Here is a 23,228-nt window from a genome sequence, read left to right as displayed (position 1 = left end):
AGCAGAAAGTATATAAGAACAGCTAATAACCATTTGCACCCATCACACAGCTTTCTATGGATGGTTCTGCCTGAAAGAATGGCTTCTGTCATAGAAAAAAATATTGCACAAGTGGATTGTGCTAGAATTCAAAATGATTTGCAGCATAAAATGATTTATGGTTTTCGATTCTCTGCATGGTTTTGAATCCAGCCTACTTTAAATGCAAGTTCTTCTCACCTCTTGCTCAGTAGCACTTAAAGCAAAACTGAGATTATCAAGTGAAGCATTCTTTGGTGTAGGTGACAGACAATGTGTTATATGAAGGCAGCCTCAACTCTGCCTCCTGCTCCAGCTTAGTCCTAAATTCGAATCTCCGTGACTGTCAAGACACTAGCGCTGGTACAGCCAAACACTGTGCTGCTCAAGGAGTTGTTCTGGTGGCAGCAGGCCCATTAACATATCTCATTTAAGCATTTATTTTTAGAATACTGAAAATACAGTAGGAAACCGAGCATTTAACTTCTGTAGATGCACACTGACAAACTATACAGTATTAGCTAATATCCACAGAATTTTGTGCAAAGGTTTTCAGCTGCATTTTGCTTTATGGTACCTCTCAATTTTTAATAAAACCCAAACTATAACTCACTAACTCTCACCTATTTTAACAAAATGCCACTTTTGTTTGAGAGGTCTTACTTGAGACTGATCTGAAAAAAATTTCCTATATGGTCTTGTACACAGCATTAGAAGCTAGGGAGTCCAACTGCTAATCCTTCCTACTATGGACCAGCCATAATGCTTTGCAGTATTATACGTAAACAAGCAATTAATTTTTGCTGTACAAATATGAATCAAACTCTAAAACCTGACTGTAAAGTTTTGAGGTCTTAGGATTAGAGGAGAGAACTAAGAATTTAAGTCTGGACCTACGTCACTTAATTGCCACAATATTGGCATAAAACCTTGCTTAGATATTTAAATAAAGACAAACATCTCCAAAACTCACCCTGCTCTATGAGTCCAGAGCAGGATATTATTCAAATTGCATAGGTAAACTCTGCAAGTTAATGATCTTTTAAGTTATATGACATCTTATGTCAGATTAAGCCACTGTTTTAGAATGTAACATAATCAGGTTGTAACAGACTACTACTATTATTTTTATAACAAACAAGTAGCAAATTTAAGTGAAGGCTTAGGTTATATAGCACTATAATTCCTTAAATATAATAGCTAAATTCAAACAGGCCTATTTACCATCCACAGCTTCACAATCAGCTTTAAACAAAAATGAAAATAAATTCATATAGCAGTTAGGTACAGATGTACCTGACTTTCAGCACTAACACTGCATAATTACAAAACATCAATGCTAGGTAACAGCAAACATGAGTTTCTGGTGTATAGTGCTGCTGTCAATCCACTGTTTTTTAAAAAGTTTTCTGGGTCAGAGTGGTATGTCCCATTCAGATCTAGAAAAGAAAAATACAAATAACCTCCCCAGCAATAATTTAGTTTCACAGGAGTTCTGCAAACTAGGAATACCCAAGCAAAGCTTGAAAATAATTTGTCAAAGAGTCGCGGCCTAGTCTCAGTTACATGCACTAAATGGTAACAAGATTTCCCATGCTGGCACTCTGAACAACGTAGCTATTTCCTTTGTACATCTCATCAGCATTGGTCAAGCCCCAATGGATTTCACTGATGAAATGTGAGTTTCACAGCTCTGGAAAAAAAAAAAAAAAAAAAAAAATCATCCTTACAGAATAACCAACATTCATTGTCTCTTGTGTAAACTCACATTCAAACAGTAGTTTGCAAAAAGAGCACATTTTTGTGTTATGGCCAGTTGTATAAGCTGGAGTTGAGTTGACTCTTGGTATTTCCTCAAGAGGAAGTGTATTAGCAAGTGCATTATGTCAATACCAGGAACAAATACTCCTGCATTTCAGTGCTGTAACATATATGCTGAAAAAAAGAGTAAAATACTTAAAAACATGCTTTTAAGGCTAACTCTACTCTGCCCTTACATCTTAAGACAAATGATCAGCTGGAAACATTTTACTTAAGGATTCTAGAAATCTCTATTAAAGTGCACTGAAGAATTCTGACAAAATAGAGCCCACTCCTATGGATTTCATTTAACATGCCACTTCAAAAGTCACCTACTTCTCATGTCAAATCAGTACTCTGCCGTCCAACCTCTCCATTCACTTGGTTTCTAGAGGCACTCAAATGCTGCCACATAACCTCCATATGCTATAGCAGCTGGTATGTAGCCTAACTCCTGATCATCTTATATTACTGCCGTACCTAGTATTTCTGTACCAAAATAAAGACATTTAAGCAACAGTTTGCCCTCTCTGAATCAATAATTAGTGCGCATGACTAGTGCCTTACCCTTCTACTGCCCAAAACACACAGCTGGCTGCCTGTGAGGCTTCCAGACCATCGGCTCCTTCCATAAGGAGTCTGCAGCAACAAAGTTATAGCAGTGCAGGGAGCAAGCTGTTCACTATGCAACAATTCCAGCACACTATATCTTCTGGTAGGCATAACGTAACCACTTTGATTTATTTCAAGTGTCTGCTTAGAGGAAAAAAAACCCCACATAGTTAATTCATAGGGGATTGATTCCTGTCCTATTACAAATATCCCCAAACCCACCTACCTCAAAACACCCAGAGAATGGTGAATTGAAAAAAAAGAAAGAGCCTTTAAAACATTTTCCAGAATCTTCCCACATCCAAGGCTTCAGAGACCCTTAGTATTTGAAGTATTACTGGAAGTGTTCCATACAATTCCCTGTGCACAGATCTAAAAATAGCTATAGACACAGTAGTAAGTTTTTGTCTGTATTTGCAAGCCCCTTATTTCCCTCTCAGGAACCACTACTTCCCATTAACACTGACATTTATTTTTTTTTAAAAAAAGGAGATATTATAACCTTAGAAATTATCTTCAATAATGCAGTGAACATCAGTATTAACAATTAAATTTAAATTGATACTCTAGTGACGGATCATGAACATATTCTGTATATTAAGAATAACTGCATTAAAACAGACAACTTTTGCAGTCTCCGTGGATGGCCATGCTCTTTTCCGTATCAAGGAGGGCAGGTATCTGCAAGCACAAGTCAGAAGCTAGTCTGGCTGTATGTGAATAACTCAGCACAGTAGCCTTAACTGCAAATAGGCTTTGGCTTTCATAGTGAATAGCTCCATCGATCCTGAAGAGATATGAATATGACTTGTAATACACGAGAAGTTCAGGAGATCCTGAAATGCATAGTTACAGGCTAGAAAGACTTGGTATTTTGAAGGGAAGCAGTAAGAGTCATTCAAATAAGGATACTGATTTGACTAAGAATAGTTAAGATGAATATTTAAAAACAAAAACCGCTGTGCATGTTTAAAAAACCTGATAGAACAATGTCGATTTTGCTTTAAGAACTGATGAAGCCAGATGATGGCCTTTGCTGACCTGTTCATTGCTAGCTTAAGCTCTGTAACAGTGCTAGCACACAACATATATCTGTCCTGACCATGACAAATGTATCATTTTCTAGCCTCACAAGTCCTATTTGTCCCATCTTTAGCATGCTTCATGTTATTGTGGTTAGGTTTCAATAAGTCAAAAAAGTACCTAACCCCACTTCAGACTTTGTTTGCTCTAGTCACATTAAAACAAAAGTGAATGGCTTCTCACATTCTCCCACTAGACACCCAGGAGGAAGAAAAAACCCAGCAGAAACACCAACAAACCAAAAACCAACCGACCAAAGCAATTCCTACCTTGGCTTCAGTCTCTATGGTTTATGACGCAAAAGGAAACATCATTTATGGATACAAAAAAGCTTGCAGATACATGCCCTTAAACACCCAAATACTTGTTATTAGGCTTAAACTGAAGAAGCTAAATCAGCTTTCAGCTAAATCATAACTAAATCATAACTTTCAGCTAAATCATAACTGAAATCCCAAGGTCCCTTCTGCAAGAAGCCATTCAAAATAGAATTTGTCTCCACCTGCTGGCAATGACGAATTAACACCCAGTTGCCCGAACTACCACAGGCAACCTCAAATGAACAAATGTTACAGGACAATGAGACACATGATAAATATATCCCTTTCTAACATACAGACAGACAACGGGATAAGATAATGAGGGCAAGGGAGAAAAGAGAAGAATCACATCCTGATTATAAAGGAATTCCTATTCTAGTAGTTAAAAAATGAGGACAGAGACGTGACAATGTAACCAAACATACAATGAACCTTTTGTCCCCGAACTGCTTGGCTTGCATACAAGGAACAGAGGAACTTGGGTCGGTGGGGACAGGCTGAGGCGGGGGAAGAACGAGAGGCTGATGTTTGTGAGAAGAAAGTTAAATTGGGCAGTCTGCTTTAAGAAAGACGATGTGGGGGGGGGGGGGGGGGGGAAGGCAAAAAAGCACCCTGCTATTGTAGAATCCACCCACTCACTTCTGAAATGCTCAAAGACCCAGACAGGGATTTACAGCCAGCACTTCTAGGCACTGAATATGAAGCACAAAACACTCAAATGCCCAGAGGCAGCTTCTGTGGTCCCAGAGAAGCAGCTTTCAGATTGTATGAGGTTACGGTCAGAGCCATTTTCTTTCAACAAGTTCACTGCTGCTGAGTCAGTCATTAAGCTTAGCCTTACATAGGAAGACACCTGTACACTGCAATTTTCAGTTCTAGTTAACCAACCAACATGTTTTACTCTCTATTTTTAAACAAAGTCACACAACTTCCTGGAGAAAGCAGACCAATATAATTCTAGAGTTTAGAAGCCAAAATAACAACAATAATAAAAAGAGCTGGTTCTCAGTTGACTGTAAGACCAGGGTGAAGAAAATGCAAGTGCTGAGCAAGGTCATTATTTCAAACATTGTCCAGAAACATTCAGAAAGATCATAGTAATGTAAAGCTCCAAATTTTGGTGATGATTTAAAAACTATTTATTATAAAGATAACAAATTCAGTTCAAACCAAATGTATTCCATTTAATAGCTCGTTTATACTAAATAAGAAAGGAAGAGGTGATGCAGAGGTTTTCTCTAGCCTTAGTTAAAATCCACTCAGAAAAGATTTATTTTCTCAGAGTCCACTATATCTGGCTTCTATTTATTTACATGAGTCTATATCCAGCAAGGGTTTAAACTAAATGAAGGTATGGGTTTATACACATCATATACAGGTATAAATAAGGCATCTCCTTAAACCACTTGCTTTCTTTAAAGTTATGTAGTTTTTTTTAAAAAAAATATATATTTTTTTTTAAAGAAACTGTACTGCTGCTAATCCCCATGTACTCTGGGAATCAGACTTTCTCCAAACCTAGAAACAAGGCATGGAAACTTGTTCAAGTTATTAAGGTCTTAATTTGTTTAGTGATCAATCCAGAAGTAGCAATTGTATCCTTGAGAAAAATCTATTACCTTTAAAAAAAAAAAAAAAAACAAAAACAAAAACAAAGAAAAACCCCCAAAACAAACCAACAACTTTTATGCAGTAAGTGCTTTTTATTTACAATTGAGGTAAATGCAGCCTATCTAGTCTTATGGTGATGCAGCATACACAGTAAAATAACAGCATCCGGGATTTTCAAGGTGTTAGTGCCACGCATGCATGCAGCAGGACCAAGTTACACGGTATTTCTGTGACACAGTATATCACTGCACTACTGACAAGTTAACAGTTGTGCTGCCTGCAGCAGTTCCAGTTGCCCCAGTAACATTAAACAGGTTATATGAATGCCATCCAAAAAGATGCATGATAGAATGATACCAGGATGTTGAAGATAACATATTAAATCATCACTTGCATGCCTGTATGCTTGGTTTTTGTGGGGCTTTTTTATTTTTTGGTATTTCCTGTTTAATCCTCAAAGCCAGAGAATGCAGAGGTAGGCCTATGAGTCTTGGAATGCTATTTATTCAACAAAGTGGACTTTTTTTCCAGTTTGATGCAATTTTATTGCTAACCAGTACAGGAATGAACCTCCCACATGATCCCAATATAAATCTCCCCCCTAAAAACAAAGCCCATGCTTGATCATAGCATTTCCCAGAAAAAAAAAACAAAACAATCTTAACGGGCTGCTAATGCAATTATTGCTTACTATACTGGCTTCTCTTAGTAGTTGTCTCATGTTAAATTCAAGTTCCCTGTGGCACAAACCATCTTTTTATTCCACATGTGAACAGTGCTTAGAACAGCAAAATCTTAGTCTGTGTCTACAGACACTAGGAATTATGGAAAATTAATCTCTCTTCTCTCCCCCCTGCACATCCTCTTCCCCACCCCCAGTGCTGTAACATGGAAATTGGTACATTTTTAGCCTAAGGAAGTGAGGTTTATACAATCATCCTGTGACAGTTTTACATAGCCATTTTATTTATTTTTTAGCCATTTAGCAGTCTCAAAATACTTCAGAGACAGATTTCAAAGACATGAAATAACAAGACTCAAATAGACATCTTATTAGCAGAGACAGATGAGTACCTAAGGGCTGCAACGTAAGTTTAACTGCATATTAGACACTAAAGAACCCACACAGAGGAGCAGCATGAGGGAACAAACAATAAGAATTTCACTACTGAATTTCTCTAGTTTTCCTTCAGTTACATTGTATTCCTTTGTAAGAGTCCAAGGGAGACTGTACAAAGCCATGTTTCTACCCTTTACCTAACTCCTCTAATTAAACACTGGTAACATATCCAGGCATAAAAAATTTCACCTTTAACAGTCTCTTTTTTTTAAAAAAAAGCTGAATGCAGTGTGGAGACAGAAAACCCAAAAAGAATTCTACCTGCAGATTGAAACATAATTACTATGTTAAAATCTTAAAGATACATTTATTAGAGCAATTAGGAAATCATCCCATATAATTTTCCAAGAAATAGTAACCATGGTAGTAGGTTGCATGGATCAATACCTTGTTTCACTGAACAGGGAAGAAAGAGAGAGGAAAAGAAAGCCTCTCCATCTTGTACATAGGAAGAAAAAGGAGTCGATTATGAACAGCTGCCAGAAACATATTCCATACCAGAAGTGCAGCTATTTTGGCACAAGAGCATGAAAACCTAGTAACAAGAAAGCAAGGAAGATAGAACATTTTTACGCTCACTGTCATCTTTCAGTTGCTTATCCAAGTTTCACTTGCAGACGTCAGGATGAAAAGAAACAGCCAAATAGCAGCAGCCAGAATGGGTGTTGCATTCACTTCAAAAGATCTGCATGCAGGAATAGTCTGCCAGTATCAATACAGTGCAAGCTGGCAGGACTGGAAAGTTACAAATTAAGTGTGCCTTCATCAGTGACCTACTATGAACAGACCTACTGAGCTGCTAAAATATTTTTAGTTCAACCAATTCCTGCCTTTTTTGGTTCCTCTTGCCCTTCCAGTTTATCCAGTCATGTGCACTTTTTCACTCCCTCTTACTGCCATGTAGTTTTTCAAGTTTGGCTCCAATTACCACTTGTTTCTGCTGCTGAAGTGCTCAGATTTACAGCATTACTACAAACAGCTCACATGATGGCTAAATCTTGCACGTAGCAAGCAATCTTTCAAACGAAGAGAGATTTACACAGCAGGGAACTTTTTTCCTCCCACCATGAAGATGACATACTCACCAGCTGATACTCGCTCCGACGGCTGAAGGCTTCCTTGATTCCCGAATCACTCCAAAGCGCACCCAGTGCAGGTACATACAGCTGGAAGGTGGCAGGCTCTATGGGCATTCCAGCTTTGTTTTCAAAAGCCATCAAAAACATTCCATGCTTCTCATTCTCGGTGTACTGCCAAGGGATCCCCAGTTTGTCCCGTGCATCAACCAGAACCCTGCAGCCCTAAAGAATGATTCAGATAAGAAAGTCAGTGATAAAAAGATTGAAGTGTAAAAGAACAAGGACTCAGAGGTACCTGAAGCTTTTTTTTTTTTTAAAAAAACCACTATTCTGGTGAGACTGAACTCAGGATAAAATTGTAAACATTGTTTACTGCAACATCTCCAACAGAAATAAGATAGGAGTTTCCTTGTGTAAGCAACTTAGCCACAATATATTTTTCCAGGTGGAAAAAAATTCTAGCAGCAACAGCCAGTTGTAACAAACAATACTACTAAAAGATAATAGAAGTAAACATCAAATGCATAAGAAAAGTATCTGGGAACTAATGTATGATCCTCATTGCTGTAGTTTTAAAAGTAACACCATGCCTGAAACCGTATTCTTCCACCTTTTTTTTTGTATTTGGATTTTAGATATCAAAAAGGACATACTAGCTTTCTCAAGCATTAGGAGATCAGAATAGCACTAAAAAAATATTGCTGAAAGAACTACTGTATGCTCTGATGAAGTAAAGTATACTGAGCATCTAAAATTGAGGAAACTTAGTAACTTCCAGTGCTGTATGCATCCACCAACTGGTTAAACATTTAGGTAAGAAAGATAGCCATACCAAACTAGCAAGGTCCAAAAAGCATGTTGCTGTAAAGCACGATTTTAACACAATCAACTTGGATGCTATAGAACACAGCTATCCAACTCTACAGATTTCTTGAAAATTTACTGTAAATTAGCATCTTCCATTGAGACACTTTCATCCAAATGGTTGCCTCCAGTAGGAAAGCCCAGTGGCAAGAGGAATGAAAACGCTGCTTATATTTCAAGCTGCTAGGCTCAGTAAAGCAGGTACAGTTTTCCATCAGCACCAGCTTACTTTTTGAACTTGCCACACATTTACTAAGACGTCATGACAGGTAGGTTTTGGTACTCTAATTCTTGAAAAAAAAATCTGGAAGGATAGCGTTCTAGTTCTCAAATTTAACACAGGACTACTGAGACTGCTTAATTTCACATTCTGCAGTTTTTATGGAAACTTAGTTTCCTATTCTTGGCAACAAGCCAAACATATGAAGTTAAGTAACTTTGAAACTTAAGTCTTGAATCTAACTGCACCTATACTGAATAGCTTCAGATGGCCAATAATTATTTCTCAATTGTAAGCACCATTTTAATAATGGATAGAACTGTTTTTGGTGGCTTAGCACCTCAAATACCATCTAATTCACTAATAAAAGCTATGGGTTATATTAAACTACTTCTTTCATGGTGTTGATCTTTGGTTTTACAGTTTATGAAAATAAATAAAAAATGAAAATTGAAGTTTTGTTTCCACAGCTATTCACATCAACATCCACGTTACTGGACTGATTTTTTCTTTCACACTTTAAGCTATCAAGACTGCACGTATGTTTTGTTAACACTTGAACACTTCACCTCTTCAGTCCTTTAACAGCACCACACAAGAAGAACAGTAACTTTCCCAATGGAAATTAAAATTGGAGAGGGAAGTGAGAAGCAACTTAGTGTGAGTGTCTCAGAATAGAAACTCAAAGCAAACCATCGTGGTTGTCACTTATGCAACAGTGCTCCTGAAGTAGTTTCCCCAAAATGTAAATATTTATGATTCTCTAGTGATTGTTACTCTCTTTTTATGAAGTGGAAAATATATCTCCACCATATCATGAAAAGACTAAAACTGAATATATTTACAAACTGCTGCTTTAAATTCTAGACATAACTATTTAGTAACTGTCATACAGACAAAAAGCCAACTCTCATTCCTAGAGTTTATCCCTTCATTAACAGAATATAACAGAAGATCTGCATTACTTGAACAATGTTAAATGTAAGCATGAAGAAAAACAACACTTATAAGGTTCTGTCTCCAAATGGCAGATGCCTGTGAGAAGTCTTGTGACCTCAGACACTTTTGTAAGCCCATCACTTGCACTGAACAGCATCCCAGCTGCAATTCAAAGTCAGCATCAGCTCTCCCTTGCCCCCAATCAAGAACTTTGAGATTTTTCCAAAGCATTGTGGTAACCTAGACTGGGACACCGCTATTTCTAGGTGTTTAATGCCACGTTTGTTTCTGTTCAGCAAGAAGTGCTTATGAACAGAAGTGGTTAATTGGCCGCGATCACCATCTCCCCAGCCCTGGGCCCTGCAGCTCCCAGCCCACACAGCCCAGCTCTGACCTTTCACCTGCTTCGGCTCCAGCTCCCTGCAACCAGCAACCATCTCCCCCAGCCGCTCAGCTCCGGCTTTTCTATCTCACAGCTTTCAGACTGACTTAACCCTTACCCATCCCACAGCTGCCACAGTCCCTTCGGAGGGGTCGGCAAAGCTGCACAATTGCTGTTTGGATAAAGTGGCACTGGGCCCTGAGGCTCGGTGCGTTTCTCCACAGTTGCTCTACCTTATCCTGCTCCCACTGGAGATACGAAGAATCTCCAGAGACTGTTATTAAGGACAGTTTCATCATTTGTTTGGAGAAAAACACAGAAGAGAGTTTCAATCAAGGGCGTAGAGACTGCTACAGTCCCAGAATAGTCACTTATCTGTTGGTTGCTGCTCCTTGGAAGCGCAGGTTTGAATCTCCCTGGAGCAATAGTGGGAACTAAACTTAGACCTGACAGACCCTATGCGAGTGCATTAACTGCTGTAAGGTCACCCACAGGGAGCATGTAGCATCAGCACCTTCCTCTGACTGTTTGAGAGAGAAATGGTTGCCACCGAATCACGTACAGAACCCAGTCTGGGACAAAGTGGCAGATTCAGATGTAGAGGCATCAGCATCAGTATTGACAAAACAGACATGTATGTAACACATAGAAGGTCAATTTTAAACACTGAATGAAGAATATAAAAAAAACCAGGAAATGGATTAGCAGTCCTATGCCATTCTATGCATACCCACAGGAACAACACTTCTCAAAAAAAAAAATTCTATTTGTAGAACACACCAGCTTAGAGATACAGACCTAAAATGCATCAGGAGTAAAAGCTTTACATAATGAGCAAAACAGGCAATGTCTCTTCCCCCCCAACTCTTAGCAGTATTTGTGACTCGGCAAGATCCCCAGGAAAGTGAATCTAAACTTAACATTTCTCCATCTCCACAGAACAGTTCTATAAATGCTACAAGCAGATGTCAGAAAGATGAGGAGAAACAGAGAAACCACGAAGTTTAGAGCCCACGAAACGCGAGTATAGTAATACAGAGTTACTGGTAACACTATTTTTTGCAGCCACAGTGAGTATTTGATAATCCTTGCTCCATTAGTCTGCAGAACAAGTTACCATAGGAAGTTTCCTCTTTTCGGAAACACATTCAAAACACTTTCCATACCTCTTTCCTCCAAAAAGACCAGCATGGGAGATAGCCAGAGAGTCACTTTTATCTGTAGGTAAAACTGCTTAAAAGTTTATAGGCACTGTTGATGGCCAGAGGTAAAGACTTCATTTAGAAGATTAAATTTAATTAAAATTCCTAGAATTTCAATTTATCATAGAATGAACAGAATGATATATTTAATGTTAAAATATATTTATAAAAACTTAATTTGGACTCAGACACCACTGGAACAAATAAGAAAAAAAAACACCAGGTCTTCTTACATGTACAACATTCCTTCCCAAGCTCTAACAATGAAGGTAACACCAGATTGTTTTAATTTCAGCATTCAATTAATAGTAAACCTTCCCAATGCCGCTATGACAATTTTTCTGATTTTCTACTACTATAGAAAATGGCAATTCACTCTTTCATTCAGAAGACCGAATACTGTTAATTACCATTCTGTTTTCAAATTTAGAATACAGAAAAAAATGTGGCAACAATTTTTGATATGAAATAAACTTCTGAACAGTTCAACTGATCTGCAGCTTGTGCTGCAATCAAAGCAGGACCCAGAATAAGCACAGATGGAAAGAATTAAAATTCACAGATAAGGACAGTGTCAGGCATTACAAAAGGGCAAAACAGCAGCCTACTGGAAGCACCAGTCAGGGAGGAAAATAGGAAGTTCTCTGTCCCATTCCTTTCCTAATAATTGGCATTCACAAAACTTGGAAACAGGGTGGAACAAGAAAAGGTATAACAAGAGTGGGACATGCAATCTAACTCATGAAGTATTGTATCTTACGCAGAAAAAAACACTAAAGGAGATCTAGAAACCCAGTGCCAAAAAAAGTAACTGAGGCATGATATACCAGAAATCTACAGAATTTACAAACCTGTTGGAGAAAGGGGGATAGAAAAAGCCTATGCACAAGTGGTACAGCAACGCAATTATCAAACAGAAGATTAAATTAAAAGAAGGGTTTTTCCTATACATCCCCCAGTGACATGAACTCATTTACATAGGATGTTGGCCAAGAGTATAAACGGACTCAGAAAGCAATCAAGACAAATTGATGGAAAAAAGGTCCAAAGAGGATTATTCAATTACATTCCAGATGCAACTCCTGGCTCAAGAAGTTTCCAAAACTAAAGGCTGCCAATAACTGGAAGAGTATACCAAAGTATCACATTGCCTTGTTCTTGCACCCGTTTTTGGTTGTGGGGTGGTTGTTTTTTTTTTTTTTTTCATGTCAGAGACAAAATGCTAGATCCTTGGCCTGACAGAGCACAGCTGTTAGGCACCAAGCACAATGTTTGCTACTCACCAGCAGTATGAAGGTTTTATGAGCATTTGCACAAATGCTTGTTACTAGGACTGACTCAAATATATTTTGTCTCCTTTACTTTTGAAAAAAATCTAGGCTGTTTTGCATTTTAAAATAATAATGAAGTGGTTTTGTGGAAGTTATTAGAAAGGTTATCACTAACTAATGTCACTTGAAGCCAGTGATGCTTGCCAATACATGAAGTGTTGCAGAGCAGCTTGATTTAAGAACACCTTACATCAGTAGTTACCCTACTACATAAAACACAACATGCACATTTTAAATTATTCTAGTACTTGAAGGATTCGTTATCTTTAAAATCTCACACCTTTCACCAGATGGACCAACTCAGAGGCCAAGTGAGCACACCACAGTTAAGCTCCAAACTCACAATGGAAACAAAAGGTTTGGGGGGCACTCACTCATAAGCAAGGACAGGTTCTTCTGTGCACAAACCAGCAGTCAAGTGATCAGAAGATTTGATTATTGTAGTCATGTGTCTAGAGAGAACTCAAAAAACTACGTAGAGTTTGTATACAAATATAGAAGTCTCCTACAGTGCATTTTCTCAAACTAATTTTAAGGAACTGCTACTGGGTATGAGATCACAGACAACAGAATAACTGTTACACGTGAAATACGGCAGCAGCTACTTTTAAAATTTAAGGTTAATCCACTGCTGAACCTCATACAAAAGCCCTCTCTCCAGCATCTATATTCTACTTATAGAAATCGTTGTTGTGAGAGAAGTGCTGATCACTGCTGAATACTTGATCAGGGAACTCGGAGATTGTCTTCTCCTACAGGCGTAAACCAACATGACTATTGCAGGCAACAGGAAGATTCAAACATGTTTCCTACTGTGTGCTCTTCCTCATTGTTGAGAAGGAACTGGCAAAAGTCTGGGAATCACAATTCACAGATATCAATATAAATCTGAGCTAATGCCAAAAGGAGTGCTCCCACCTTAGCGAGGTATTTCTAATACTCCCTTTATGCCAGTGGAACAGTAGGAAGTGATGCAGCCATATGAACACAGGTCCAGCCAGGCCATCAAGTTTAACTGTACCAAAAACTTCAACAGCTCCGCGATCACTGGTGCCAATACAAGAGAGAGAAAGCTGAATCACACAGCCATAGATGGGACTGGACATTTCAGCAGCAATGCTTACTGGCAAGCAAAGAAAGATGATAAAATGTAACCTACTTGTATTTTTAGAAAACAACTCTTAACCCTCTAAAAAAGACATTTTCAAATATATTTTTTAAAAATAAAGTTGTCAGTATTTGCAAATACTTGCACGCACTTTTTTTAAATTGCCATCTGGAACACTGGGAAGAAGGTAATCTAACAAAGTAATAGCAAGACAATCAGGTTTTTATAGCACGCTATCGTAAAAGCATTAACGGTGTTTTTATTTGATTTATGTCCTTGGAACGTTATAGCCAAGCAGCAGCCAAGATCCCAGTGTCATTAAGGACAAGGTTTCTCATTACAGAGCAGTCAGTCTAACAACCAGGTACCACCAAAAGAAGCATCTTACCTGGTAGTGCAGTTCCACCCTCTCCTGTCTGATATGTCTGTCATTTGTCTGAGCTCACAAGCCAATCCAGTGAGCAAACATCAACAAAGGCTAGTAATTTATATAAAAAGTGGTTTCTACTACCTATATTAGTTTGCTGTGAGACAGACACAAGGGTAAGGGTGGAAGAAGCACCAGTTAGCCCAGTTAGACCAACAGAAAGGCTCACCAGTTATGCATGTATTTTCACCATTCACTCTCCAGAACCACCCAGGTGAGAGCAGGGTAAACAGTAAAGATGACCTACCGTCCAGCCCAACATACATATAAAAAATGGGAACAAAGGGGAAGTGTCATTTACTTAGTCCACAGGAACACAAACATTAAGAAACATTTGGATTAGCCACTGAATCTCTGAATTGGGAGCAGCAGTGATGTCTGCTTGTCTGGAAACTCTGAAAAGAGTCCTTGTCTGACTGAATCCAGCAAAATGACATTAAATGCAGCAGAAGAAAAAAAAAATGCCCTTACTGCAAGCTTTACTTGCAATCAGGCACAAAGTAGAGATGATGACCTCAGAGGTGACAACTGGTGCAGGACCTTAAAAAAGCTCTGAGTTAATGCTTTCAGAGTTACATTACCAGGTTTCTCCTTTTTTCTGAGACCACCTCATTAGTATCTAGCTCGTGCTTTCAATGGAATGGAAGCAGCAACTGCAGCTCCAAAAGTATCCCCATCAGGTTTGACAAGATCCTGTCATGATGCCATCAAATATACTGCCACAGTACCCAGCAGATGTGCTTAGACAGAAGCAAAGGGTAGAGAGAGGTGGGCCTTCAACACTAAGATAAGATCAGCCCCTCAGCCCCACAAGGGTAAAAAAAAACCATGCAAGTGAAGGAAGTTCATTTGGAAACTCTACAGCCTCTGATTCCTTCTAGCTTTACCTCCTGTTGTAACTTTGTCTTGAACTTAATTTTTCAAACAACACTTATTAGTTTGCTCCAAAGTTTTCTTGTAAACACTGTTAGTAGTACAATTTGCTAATTTCTTTGTCAATAGTCTTTACAAGTTAATCATAAAAATATATGTATACTCAACCAACTGAATAAAATGTAAGCTCCCAAATTTAGTCACTCAAGTGACTAAACTTTTGTCTGGAACACATCAAAGTATGTGTCTACAGTCTCCAGGGACTAACTCGTGGTCTGCAATACTAATGACTACATCACAAGAGCATTGTAAGCTCTATTTTGGAGCAACAATGAATATTTATCATTTATGATTGACCATTACTCCTCTTCCACTATCCACCATGATGAAGATAAATTGCTCTCTCCTAGCCCAGCCAAGACACTCCAAAGGCAAAGAGACCAACAGAGCTGACAGAATTTATATTTGAGACACAGAAAATACATCAGCTGGAAGTTAGTGAGAGTTTCATCGATTAAATGAACGTGGAACAGGAGAAACAACTAGACTCATAAGGGTTTTTCTTTTCTATGTAATTTTGGGAATATTATTTTTTATATTAAAACAACCACTACACAGTAAAAGCACAAGCAAAGATAATCAGATTTAAATACCGGTTCTATCACAGAAATTTAGCACTTGTATGCTAAATTTGATGGAAAAGCTCCTAATTAGCCACAGATCTTACAGGGTATTCTCATTCCTTTCAAAAGAATCTGTGCTGTCCCAGCAGAAGCGAGATCAATACTGTCCTGCGACCAACTACTCAAGTATAGCTAGATCCCAACTCTGAAGTTACAGCTTGAGTGTCACTATCATCACCTCCTAATGGGTTACTAAATTAATTTGCATGTAAACCCAAGGAAACGTGTAGTCAAGTCCATTTAAAGAATACCTAGACTTCACATAATGAAAAGATGTATCCCCCCTTCATTTGTAGGCTATTAGAAGACATATGCTTACACTACAAATGACTAGGTAATTTGGACACTTAAAGCACAGCTCCCAATTAAATTGAAGACCGTTCTTGTCTCACTTCAGACTTTGCAGGTTTCAGTCAGGTACAGATGCAAGTTGCAAGCTAGTTTTCTTGTTCTGTTTTCCAATGACACAAGGTACATCTACCTTATAGTCAGAGACCATAAACACAGCATAAGGCCATTGCAGGTATACAGAGTACCTGCAACAATGAAGCAGCAGCATCCTAGATTTAGTACTGGTTGCAGAAGTTCAAAGTTATTCTTAAAATGGGCTTCAGCCCAGACTACTCATTTTGCCTGCTTTACTGTCACTCATATTCAAGCTGTCAAGGAGAAATGCTCTTGGGTATGCCCACGTGTATCGCAATTGCACTCAAAAGTCCCAAAGATATCCCCAGGGAGTTTTCATGTCCAAAATATTTGGTTGTTTTTCTCCCCACTCAGAGCCCACAAATGAAGTAACACCATTTCCTGAGCAGTCCTCTCCTTCACAATTCCAGGCTTTTCAATCGCTTAGTTAATCACCACAATTCAGGCCACAGACAACTAGAAAACACTCACAGATGTATTGAAACCTTGAGCTGGCCTTCTCATTTTCAACATGGAAACTAACATTACCAAAAAACTCAGTTATACTTCAGGCTTTCAAAAGCTGATTTTTTTTCTCTCTTCAGATTGAAATCTCCCAAACAAGCTGGTGCAAGTACTGCTCTGGTGCTTGTAGATTAATTATTTTCTTATGCAGCTAAACCAGGTTTTTTTCAAGCAGCGTGATATTCTCATACTTGAAACAAAAAAACATTTAGACAAGGAACATCAGAGCCATGATTCATCAAGTATCTAAGCTCTTTAACTGTTATCAAAGGAAGCAAGTAGAATAGCAAGGCCAACCCATCTGTTTTGGAAGGTATCAAAAGATTCTTTTAGCTACATTTGGAAGACATCAAAACACTCATGTAACACCACCAGCCATTTCTTAGACTTGAAACTTAAGGTACACAAAAGTTTTCCGAGTTTCTCTGTATATCCCAGAGTTGCCTTAAAATTCATGCTGCAGCAGCTAGTCCTGTCCTATCCACTTTCCTTTTCCAGGTGGGTGTGCTAAAGTCATGAAGCCTGTGTACTCATACCAGAACATTAACACTACTGCTTTTCACTTCAATCATCAAAAAGTTCCAAAAAGTTACTTTGAAACTTAGCCTCGATTAACAAGCAAAACCCTAGTTAACTGATGACTATTTACCTTAAACCAAAGCAAAACTAATGTATTTGAAGACCATCCCACAAATGCCAGAAAAAGCTAGCACGGCCCTGAACCATCACCTGTACTAAATGGAAAAGTAAATTCTGTATAATAGATTTATTTCATTTCAGCATTTTGTTTCTAACTAGGGTTTCCTGAAGTGAGGGATGAAAAACAGAGAGAACAGGGTAAGGAAGATATCAGAAAAGTGAGAAGCTGAAAACTCAAAAGAAAGTGGAAGCTGACACTAACGTCAATTCATATACTGTTATTTTCAAAGAGGTTTCAGGTTCTGTTCTCTGAATTAGTTCCTTCGTTATCCATAAGCTGTATAGACTGCTTAAATACTACTGCAATAAGCACTTCAGAATTATCAAGCACTATTGAGAGAGTAGTAATCCTCCTCCTTCAGAGAGGAGTTTAGTCATGGCTGGAAAATGAAAATTGACCATTTAATCCCAGAGATTTACACTGCATTTCTAACTCAGATCTCAGTGTTGTAAAAGCTTAACAGAACCATTGTTTGACCATGCCGAGAACTGTGTGGAAAAAGGGGCTAAGGCTGCTGCAGCTGTACTTCACAATGTCAGACTTATATGCTATTTGATAGGATCATTTTCATTTCACATTGTCCATGTATTATAAGATGAATTTTTATAGTACATCTTTTCTTGTCAATTAGATACACGGTGATCTCCGCTCCATTTAGTATTAATCGATGATCATTCTTGTCTGAACTTCCTGAAAAAGTGAAAAGACCCTGTAGTCTAAACACTTTATTATAGAAAGAATAGCAATCAGGTTCATTTGACAATTTACATCGTTAAAGAAGTAAAATAAGTTTACTTGAAACGTTTTATGGTTATCCACAGAACAAAGTTTAATGAAAGAAAGTATTACACAATTATCCTAAAATAAATGCACTGACAACATCAATCTGTTTTGAGCGCCCTGTAATTCTGTCTTGGTATTTGATTTCTTCCTGATGATTATGGCAGAATATCAAGGTGTTATCAGGTTTCCTTCAGATGAGCAAAACACAAACAGAACATCTACTGCCTTCTCCCCACAACTCCAGTCTCAGACCTCCTTCCCACCAGAAAAACTCATTTAGTTTCCTCTGTTTGCTCTCTCTTCTTCTGCATACTCTTTCCATAGCGACCACTCCCATGCAATTCCCCAAAACCTATGGGTGAAAAGTAAACTGTATTCTTATATGCAAAAGCCGCCTCTGTCATCTGGAGAAATAAGAGAAGGAAGAGTCAGACAAATGCAATCCATGTACCTAGAAGGATAGCCTAACCTAACATTCCCAAATCATGAACTGCAAGGCCAAAAGGGCAATCTGTTGAACCACATTAACTCACTTTAAAAACCCTTCCAGATTTTAGTTTATTAATAGGCTTAAAGAGGTGTTCAGCTGACAATTCAAGAAGTGTTGGTAACTACTTGTCTTGAAATCAGAACACCTGACTGCTACCTTGAGGACCTGGATTCTACTTTAAGTTCTACAAATTTGCCCAAAGCCATCCAACAGACAAATGTTTCAAGTGCAAAACTCAGTCTCCCCTACTACAAGATGGAGACACTTATCTTCCTTTCCAAATCACACTAAATTCTACTACTGAAAGCTCTATACCTTCTGCATACATAAAATATTACAACATTTAATCATAAGTAGTATTTCTTAGACAGCTTAAAGAGGAAGAAGTCTCGGATTTTTCTCCTTTTTCACAAATTGCTTCCTGAAAAGCCCCTGGTACTACTTTAAATCAATAGCAGTAACAAATAAATCACTGACAGTACCAAAATAAGCATTAAGACCTCTATAAAAAGATTCCTTATTTCTACATGTATAGATAAACTTATAACGCTCTCTTTGATCACATAACTACAATGAAAGAGAAGTTCCTGAGCTTCAACTTTTTTTGCAGTTAATGGGTTCCTGTAATTCTGAAAATGGATGAAAAAAGGGAAAAGAAAATTAGTCAACAATTTACCTGTTCAGTAGCAGAAGCAAAAGCCCTTCATGGAATAGCAGCATTCTTGAAAACAAGAGTCACTGCGTGCATGCACCTATTAAGTGCATATAAAGCTTCTATTTAAGAACGAATCTGAAAATTCAGAAGCAACTTGTTATCCTTAACTTGTACATTCCCTCTCTAATTTTCTATGAAATCTCAGAGTTTCACAAATCCATGCCCACATAAGAAAAGAGACTGTCCTACAGAAAAATATAGGCAAGAAAGTAGCAGTTCTTTTAGGGGAAGATTACGAAGATGAAGAGAGAGCTATTCTTAAAGGAGCTTTTTATACATCTTTAGGTATTTTTCTAAAATATGATCACTTCTATCTGCACAAGGCATCAAAGCTTGTTTCCCAGAGAGAAACAGTATTTGTCAAGGCTGATTTTCCTTGTCTGTAGACCAAAGGCCCTACCTTTATATTCTCCAGTCACTAGAGAAATATACTACCAACACTATAGAGGCTGCACACACATAGAACAAAAAACTTTTTTGCAAAAGTACCAAAAAGAAAGTTATTTCCCTTTCAGCACTACGTTTGATAACATCCCACACTGCTCAACTCTAAGGTCCTATGCTCCCCCATTTCTAAAGAGGTACCAAGCAACAACCACTCGCTTCTATATGAGGACCCGTTTCTCATCCCATCTCAAGGTACACAGACTCAGGCCATTTTGCAGACACGGAAATTCCTTCTCATTGCTTCAAATTTTGAAGTTTCTCCAATTCTGACTTCGAGGATGCCCTCATAATGTTTTTTCCAGAAGGCAGGCCACACCTATATCCTCCTTCCTCTGCGTTTCCACAAAGCTTTTCTCAATCCCCTTTGCAGGGAAGTTTCCTTTGAGCCTTCTTCATCGAGGCCTTCTGACGGAGAGTGCTGGAGACCCAGAGCCTCGCTTCCCCCAGCCGCACAAAAGGCACCCGCCTTCCGAAACACCTGCACCCTCCGAGACCCCTTCCCCGGAGAAAGGGGGCTCCCGGGAGGCGCAGCCCTGGGGCAGCTGCCGCCTCCCCAGCCGAGCTCACATCCTTTTCCGACGGCGATTCCGGGCACGGCCTAAACTCCCCCGAACTGCCGTGGATGTGTCGGCGCCGGCCTCCATCCCCCCGCCATCCCCCGCCCCGGGCCCAGGCTCCCTCCCGCCCCTCACCTTGAGGATGTTCTCGTAGATGGTGGCCCGGAACTCCAGCAGCGCCTTCTGATCGAACTCGCGGCCGTGGATGATCCGCATCTGCTTGAGGAAGGTGGACTTGCCGCTCTCGCCGGCGCCCAGCAGCAGGATCTTGACCAGCCGCCGCACGGCCCGCCTCTCCCGGGCCAGCATCGCGTCGATCTCCCGGCTCCGCCGCCGCGCCTCCCGCTCCGCATCGCGGCTCCGCTCCTTGCCCTCCCGCCGCGGCTGCTCCCCGGCGCGGCCCGTGGCCTCGGCCGGCAGCAGGCAGCGGCTCAGGGTGCGCACCACGCCGGACATGGCGGCTGAGGGACGGCAGGAGCGCTCACGACGCCGCGGAGACCCCAGCCAGCTCCGCCAGCATCGGGCGGAGGCCACCGAGACGCTGGGACCCGGGAGGAGGAGCAGCGAGCGCCCGCAGCCGGGGGCTAGGAGCCGGGACCGCCCATTCCCCTACTCCCGGCTCGGCTGGGCGACGCTGCGGAGGGAGAGGAGGCGGGGTGCGGCCCGGGAAGGCCGGCCGGCCGCGGGGGAGGGGTGGCGGCGGGGTGCGGCCCGCGGGCCCTGCCTGGGGAGGGGGGCACCGCCGCCCCGCTCCGCTCCGAGCGGCGGGAAGACGCCCCCGAGCCCCTCAGCCCCCGGTTCAGCCCGCGACCGGTCCCGATGAGGCACAGCGGGGCTGGGGGGGGGGGGGGGCGGGGGACGGACGCGGAGCCCCCGGCCCCTTCGGTCAGGGAACGCTGCCGCCGCCGCCTGCGGAGGGAGGTGCCCGCTCAGCCCTCCCGCCCCGCCAGCGCTTGCACCTCACTGGGTGAGAGGAGTGTCGGTCAACCGCCTCCCTCTTCCAATTGGAGAAGCCGGCATGGGAGGCGGGGGTAAGCGGGCGGCAGGGCTGAGGGCAAGGTGAGGGCGGGGACGCGGGTGGAGCTGCTCTGCGAGTGGCGGGGCGCGCACCAATCAGAGGCGAGAGGGCGGGCCCGCGAGCGAGGCAGTCTCGCAGGGGGCGGGGCCTGGGCCTCGCTGCGGGAGGCGGGGCGTGACGTCACGTTGCGTCACGGGCCGTTGGCGTGAGGTGGGAGCCGCGGCCGAGGGACGCCTGCGAGCGGCCCTTCGCCGGCACCGGGAACGTGAGTGAGGGGAAAAACCAACCCGCGGACGTTAGATCATCACCGGAGCGGCTCAGCAGTCACGCTGCAGAAGTCATGCAATGACATGAAGTAATGCGTCCTCGCTGACATCATCAAGTGAGGGCGTGCGGTCAGGGCGCTTCAGCATCTGTAGCGTTTTACCAAGCCAGTTTTTAAAACCGTTGGAGGATTTGTCGCTGCAGGCCGCAGCCTGAGGCCCGGCTGCTCCCGGGAGTCCCTCCGGAGCAGCCTCGGGCAGTGAGGGTGGCGAGGGGCCCGATCCGGGCTCTGCCCCGGCCATCCTGGGGCTGAGCCCGCTTTCTGTGTCTGATTTAATTTCTTGATTGACGTCGGGTGTAATTCCTTGTACAGCATATTGAAGTAATCTAGTGCTGGGCAGGTGATGAGGTGGGGATTGAAGTATCAAAGTACACATCTAAAAGAAAATTCAGTCTCTTGATTAGGTACTGGAGGAAAAAAAAAAACAAAAAAACCCCAAACAAACAAAACAAAACAAAACAAACAAACAAACAAAAAAAAAAAAACCAAAACAAAAAAAAGACATTTTCGGAAGCAGCTGGTATGTGATCACCTGGCAGTAGCTGGAATCCCAGACCTTCTGGCTGTAAAATGAAATAATGAAAGGCAGGCACATGTCCTCAGTTTTACAAGATTATACGGTCCTTTCTGTATTCTTTCATCTGTCCTTCCAGTTATTTATGCTATAAACATCTAATCCAGTTTAAGTTTTGGATGATTTACCCTGCCCCAGGCCTGTACCAAACAGTGGGGCAACTGACACAGAGAGCTGAGGGAAACCACTGAAATGATGGATTTTGCAGAAAGTTAAGGAAGTTAAGCTTTAAGACATCCCCAAAAAACGAGTAGTCATAGATTTAGGACAAAACCAGTTAAACAAAATCTTCCATGAAAGTGAGAATCCTGTATGGGTATTAATCACTGTGAGAGGCTGTTGTCAGCACTTTCCCAAAGAGCAAGATTTTTTCTCCTTAACAAAACCTAAATGCACCTTTAGGTATTGCAGAAGTCAGGAGGAGAACAGCACGAGGCTTAGTCATGAGCCATTCACTACAGCACAGAATCTTTCTTGAGAAAGTTATTTTCTCTTATTTACTCTTCGATTTTCGTTTGAGACCCAGCAGTAGCTTATGCCACGTATAAAATACTGCTGTAATTCACGAGTTTGCCCACTGGATGTCATCATTGCCCAACAAGAAGCCAGTCAGACCAGTAGGATGGAGACAAGCTCGACCTCCAAAACGCCCCCCCCTCAATGCTCCGTAGGCCTGATTTTTGGAACAGCTGAGCACTCGGGACCCGCTGGAATCCACAGATGCTAAGCTGCCTGCAAATTAGACCCCATGTAACTGTGAAGTGCCCTGATTGATACCTTCTGATTAGCTCAGTTACTCCTGCCTCACTAGCTTTGTCTGTGCCCTACTTGAGGTCCTCTTAAGACTTCTGAGGTTCTAAGGTGTTTTGGCAGAGAATTCAAACAATTGTGAAGTCCGACTCCTGTGAGAGGCCTGCTTCATCTGTAAGTGAGAGTGGAATTATGGTATACAATAAACTAATCAAACACATCAGTTGCCAGACGTCCTTCATTCTCCATGCATTCATCCATGAAAGC

General features: G+C 41.0%; 1 protein-coding gene across 1 annotated transcript in view; it reads right to left on the bottom strand.

Annotated features, from left to right (window-relative positions):
- Positions 1–21,198, bottom strand: part of GNA12 (G protein subunit alpha 12) — a 44,384-nt gene extending 23,186 nt beyond the window's left edge. The window contains exons 1-2 of the mRNA XM_033000321.2: positions 20,430–21,198; positions 7,650–7,865 (exon numbers count right to left, since the gene is read on the bottom strand). Of these exons, the coding sequence (XP_032856212.1) occupies positions 7,650–7,865; positions 20,430–20,750 (537 nt within the window). The 5' untranslated portion in view covers positions 20,751–21,198. The remainder of the gene's footprint in view (positions 1–7,649; positions 7,866–20,429) is intronic.
- Between the last annotated feature and the right edge of the window lie 2,030 nt (positions 21,199–23,228).

This window comes from Tyto alba, unplaced genomic scaffold (genome assembly GCF_018691265.1).
Source record: "Tyto alba isolate M040663 unplaced genomic scaffold, T.alba_DEE_v4.0 Super-Scaffold_28, whole genome shotgun sequence".
NCBI classification, from domain to species: domain Eukaryota; kingdom Metazoa; phylum Chordata; class Aves; order Strigiformes; family Tytonidae; genus Tyto; species Tyto alba.
The sequence above is the reverse complement of the archived record's forward strand: the minus strand, read 5'-3'. Positions and strand labels throughout refer to the sequence as shown.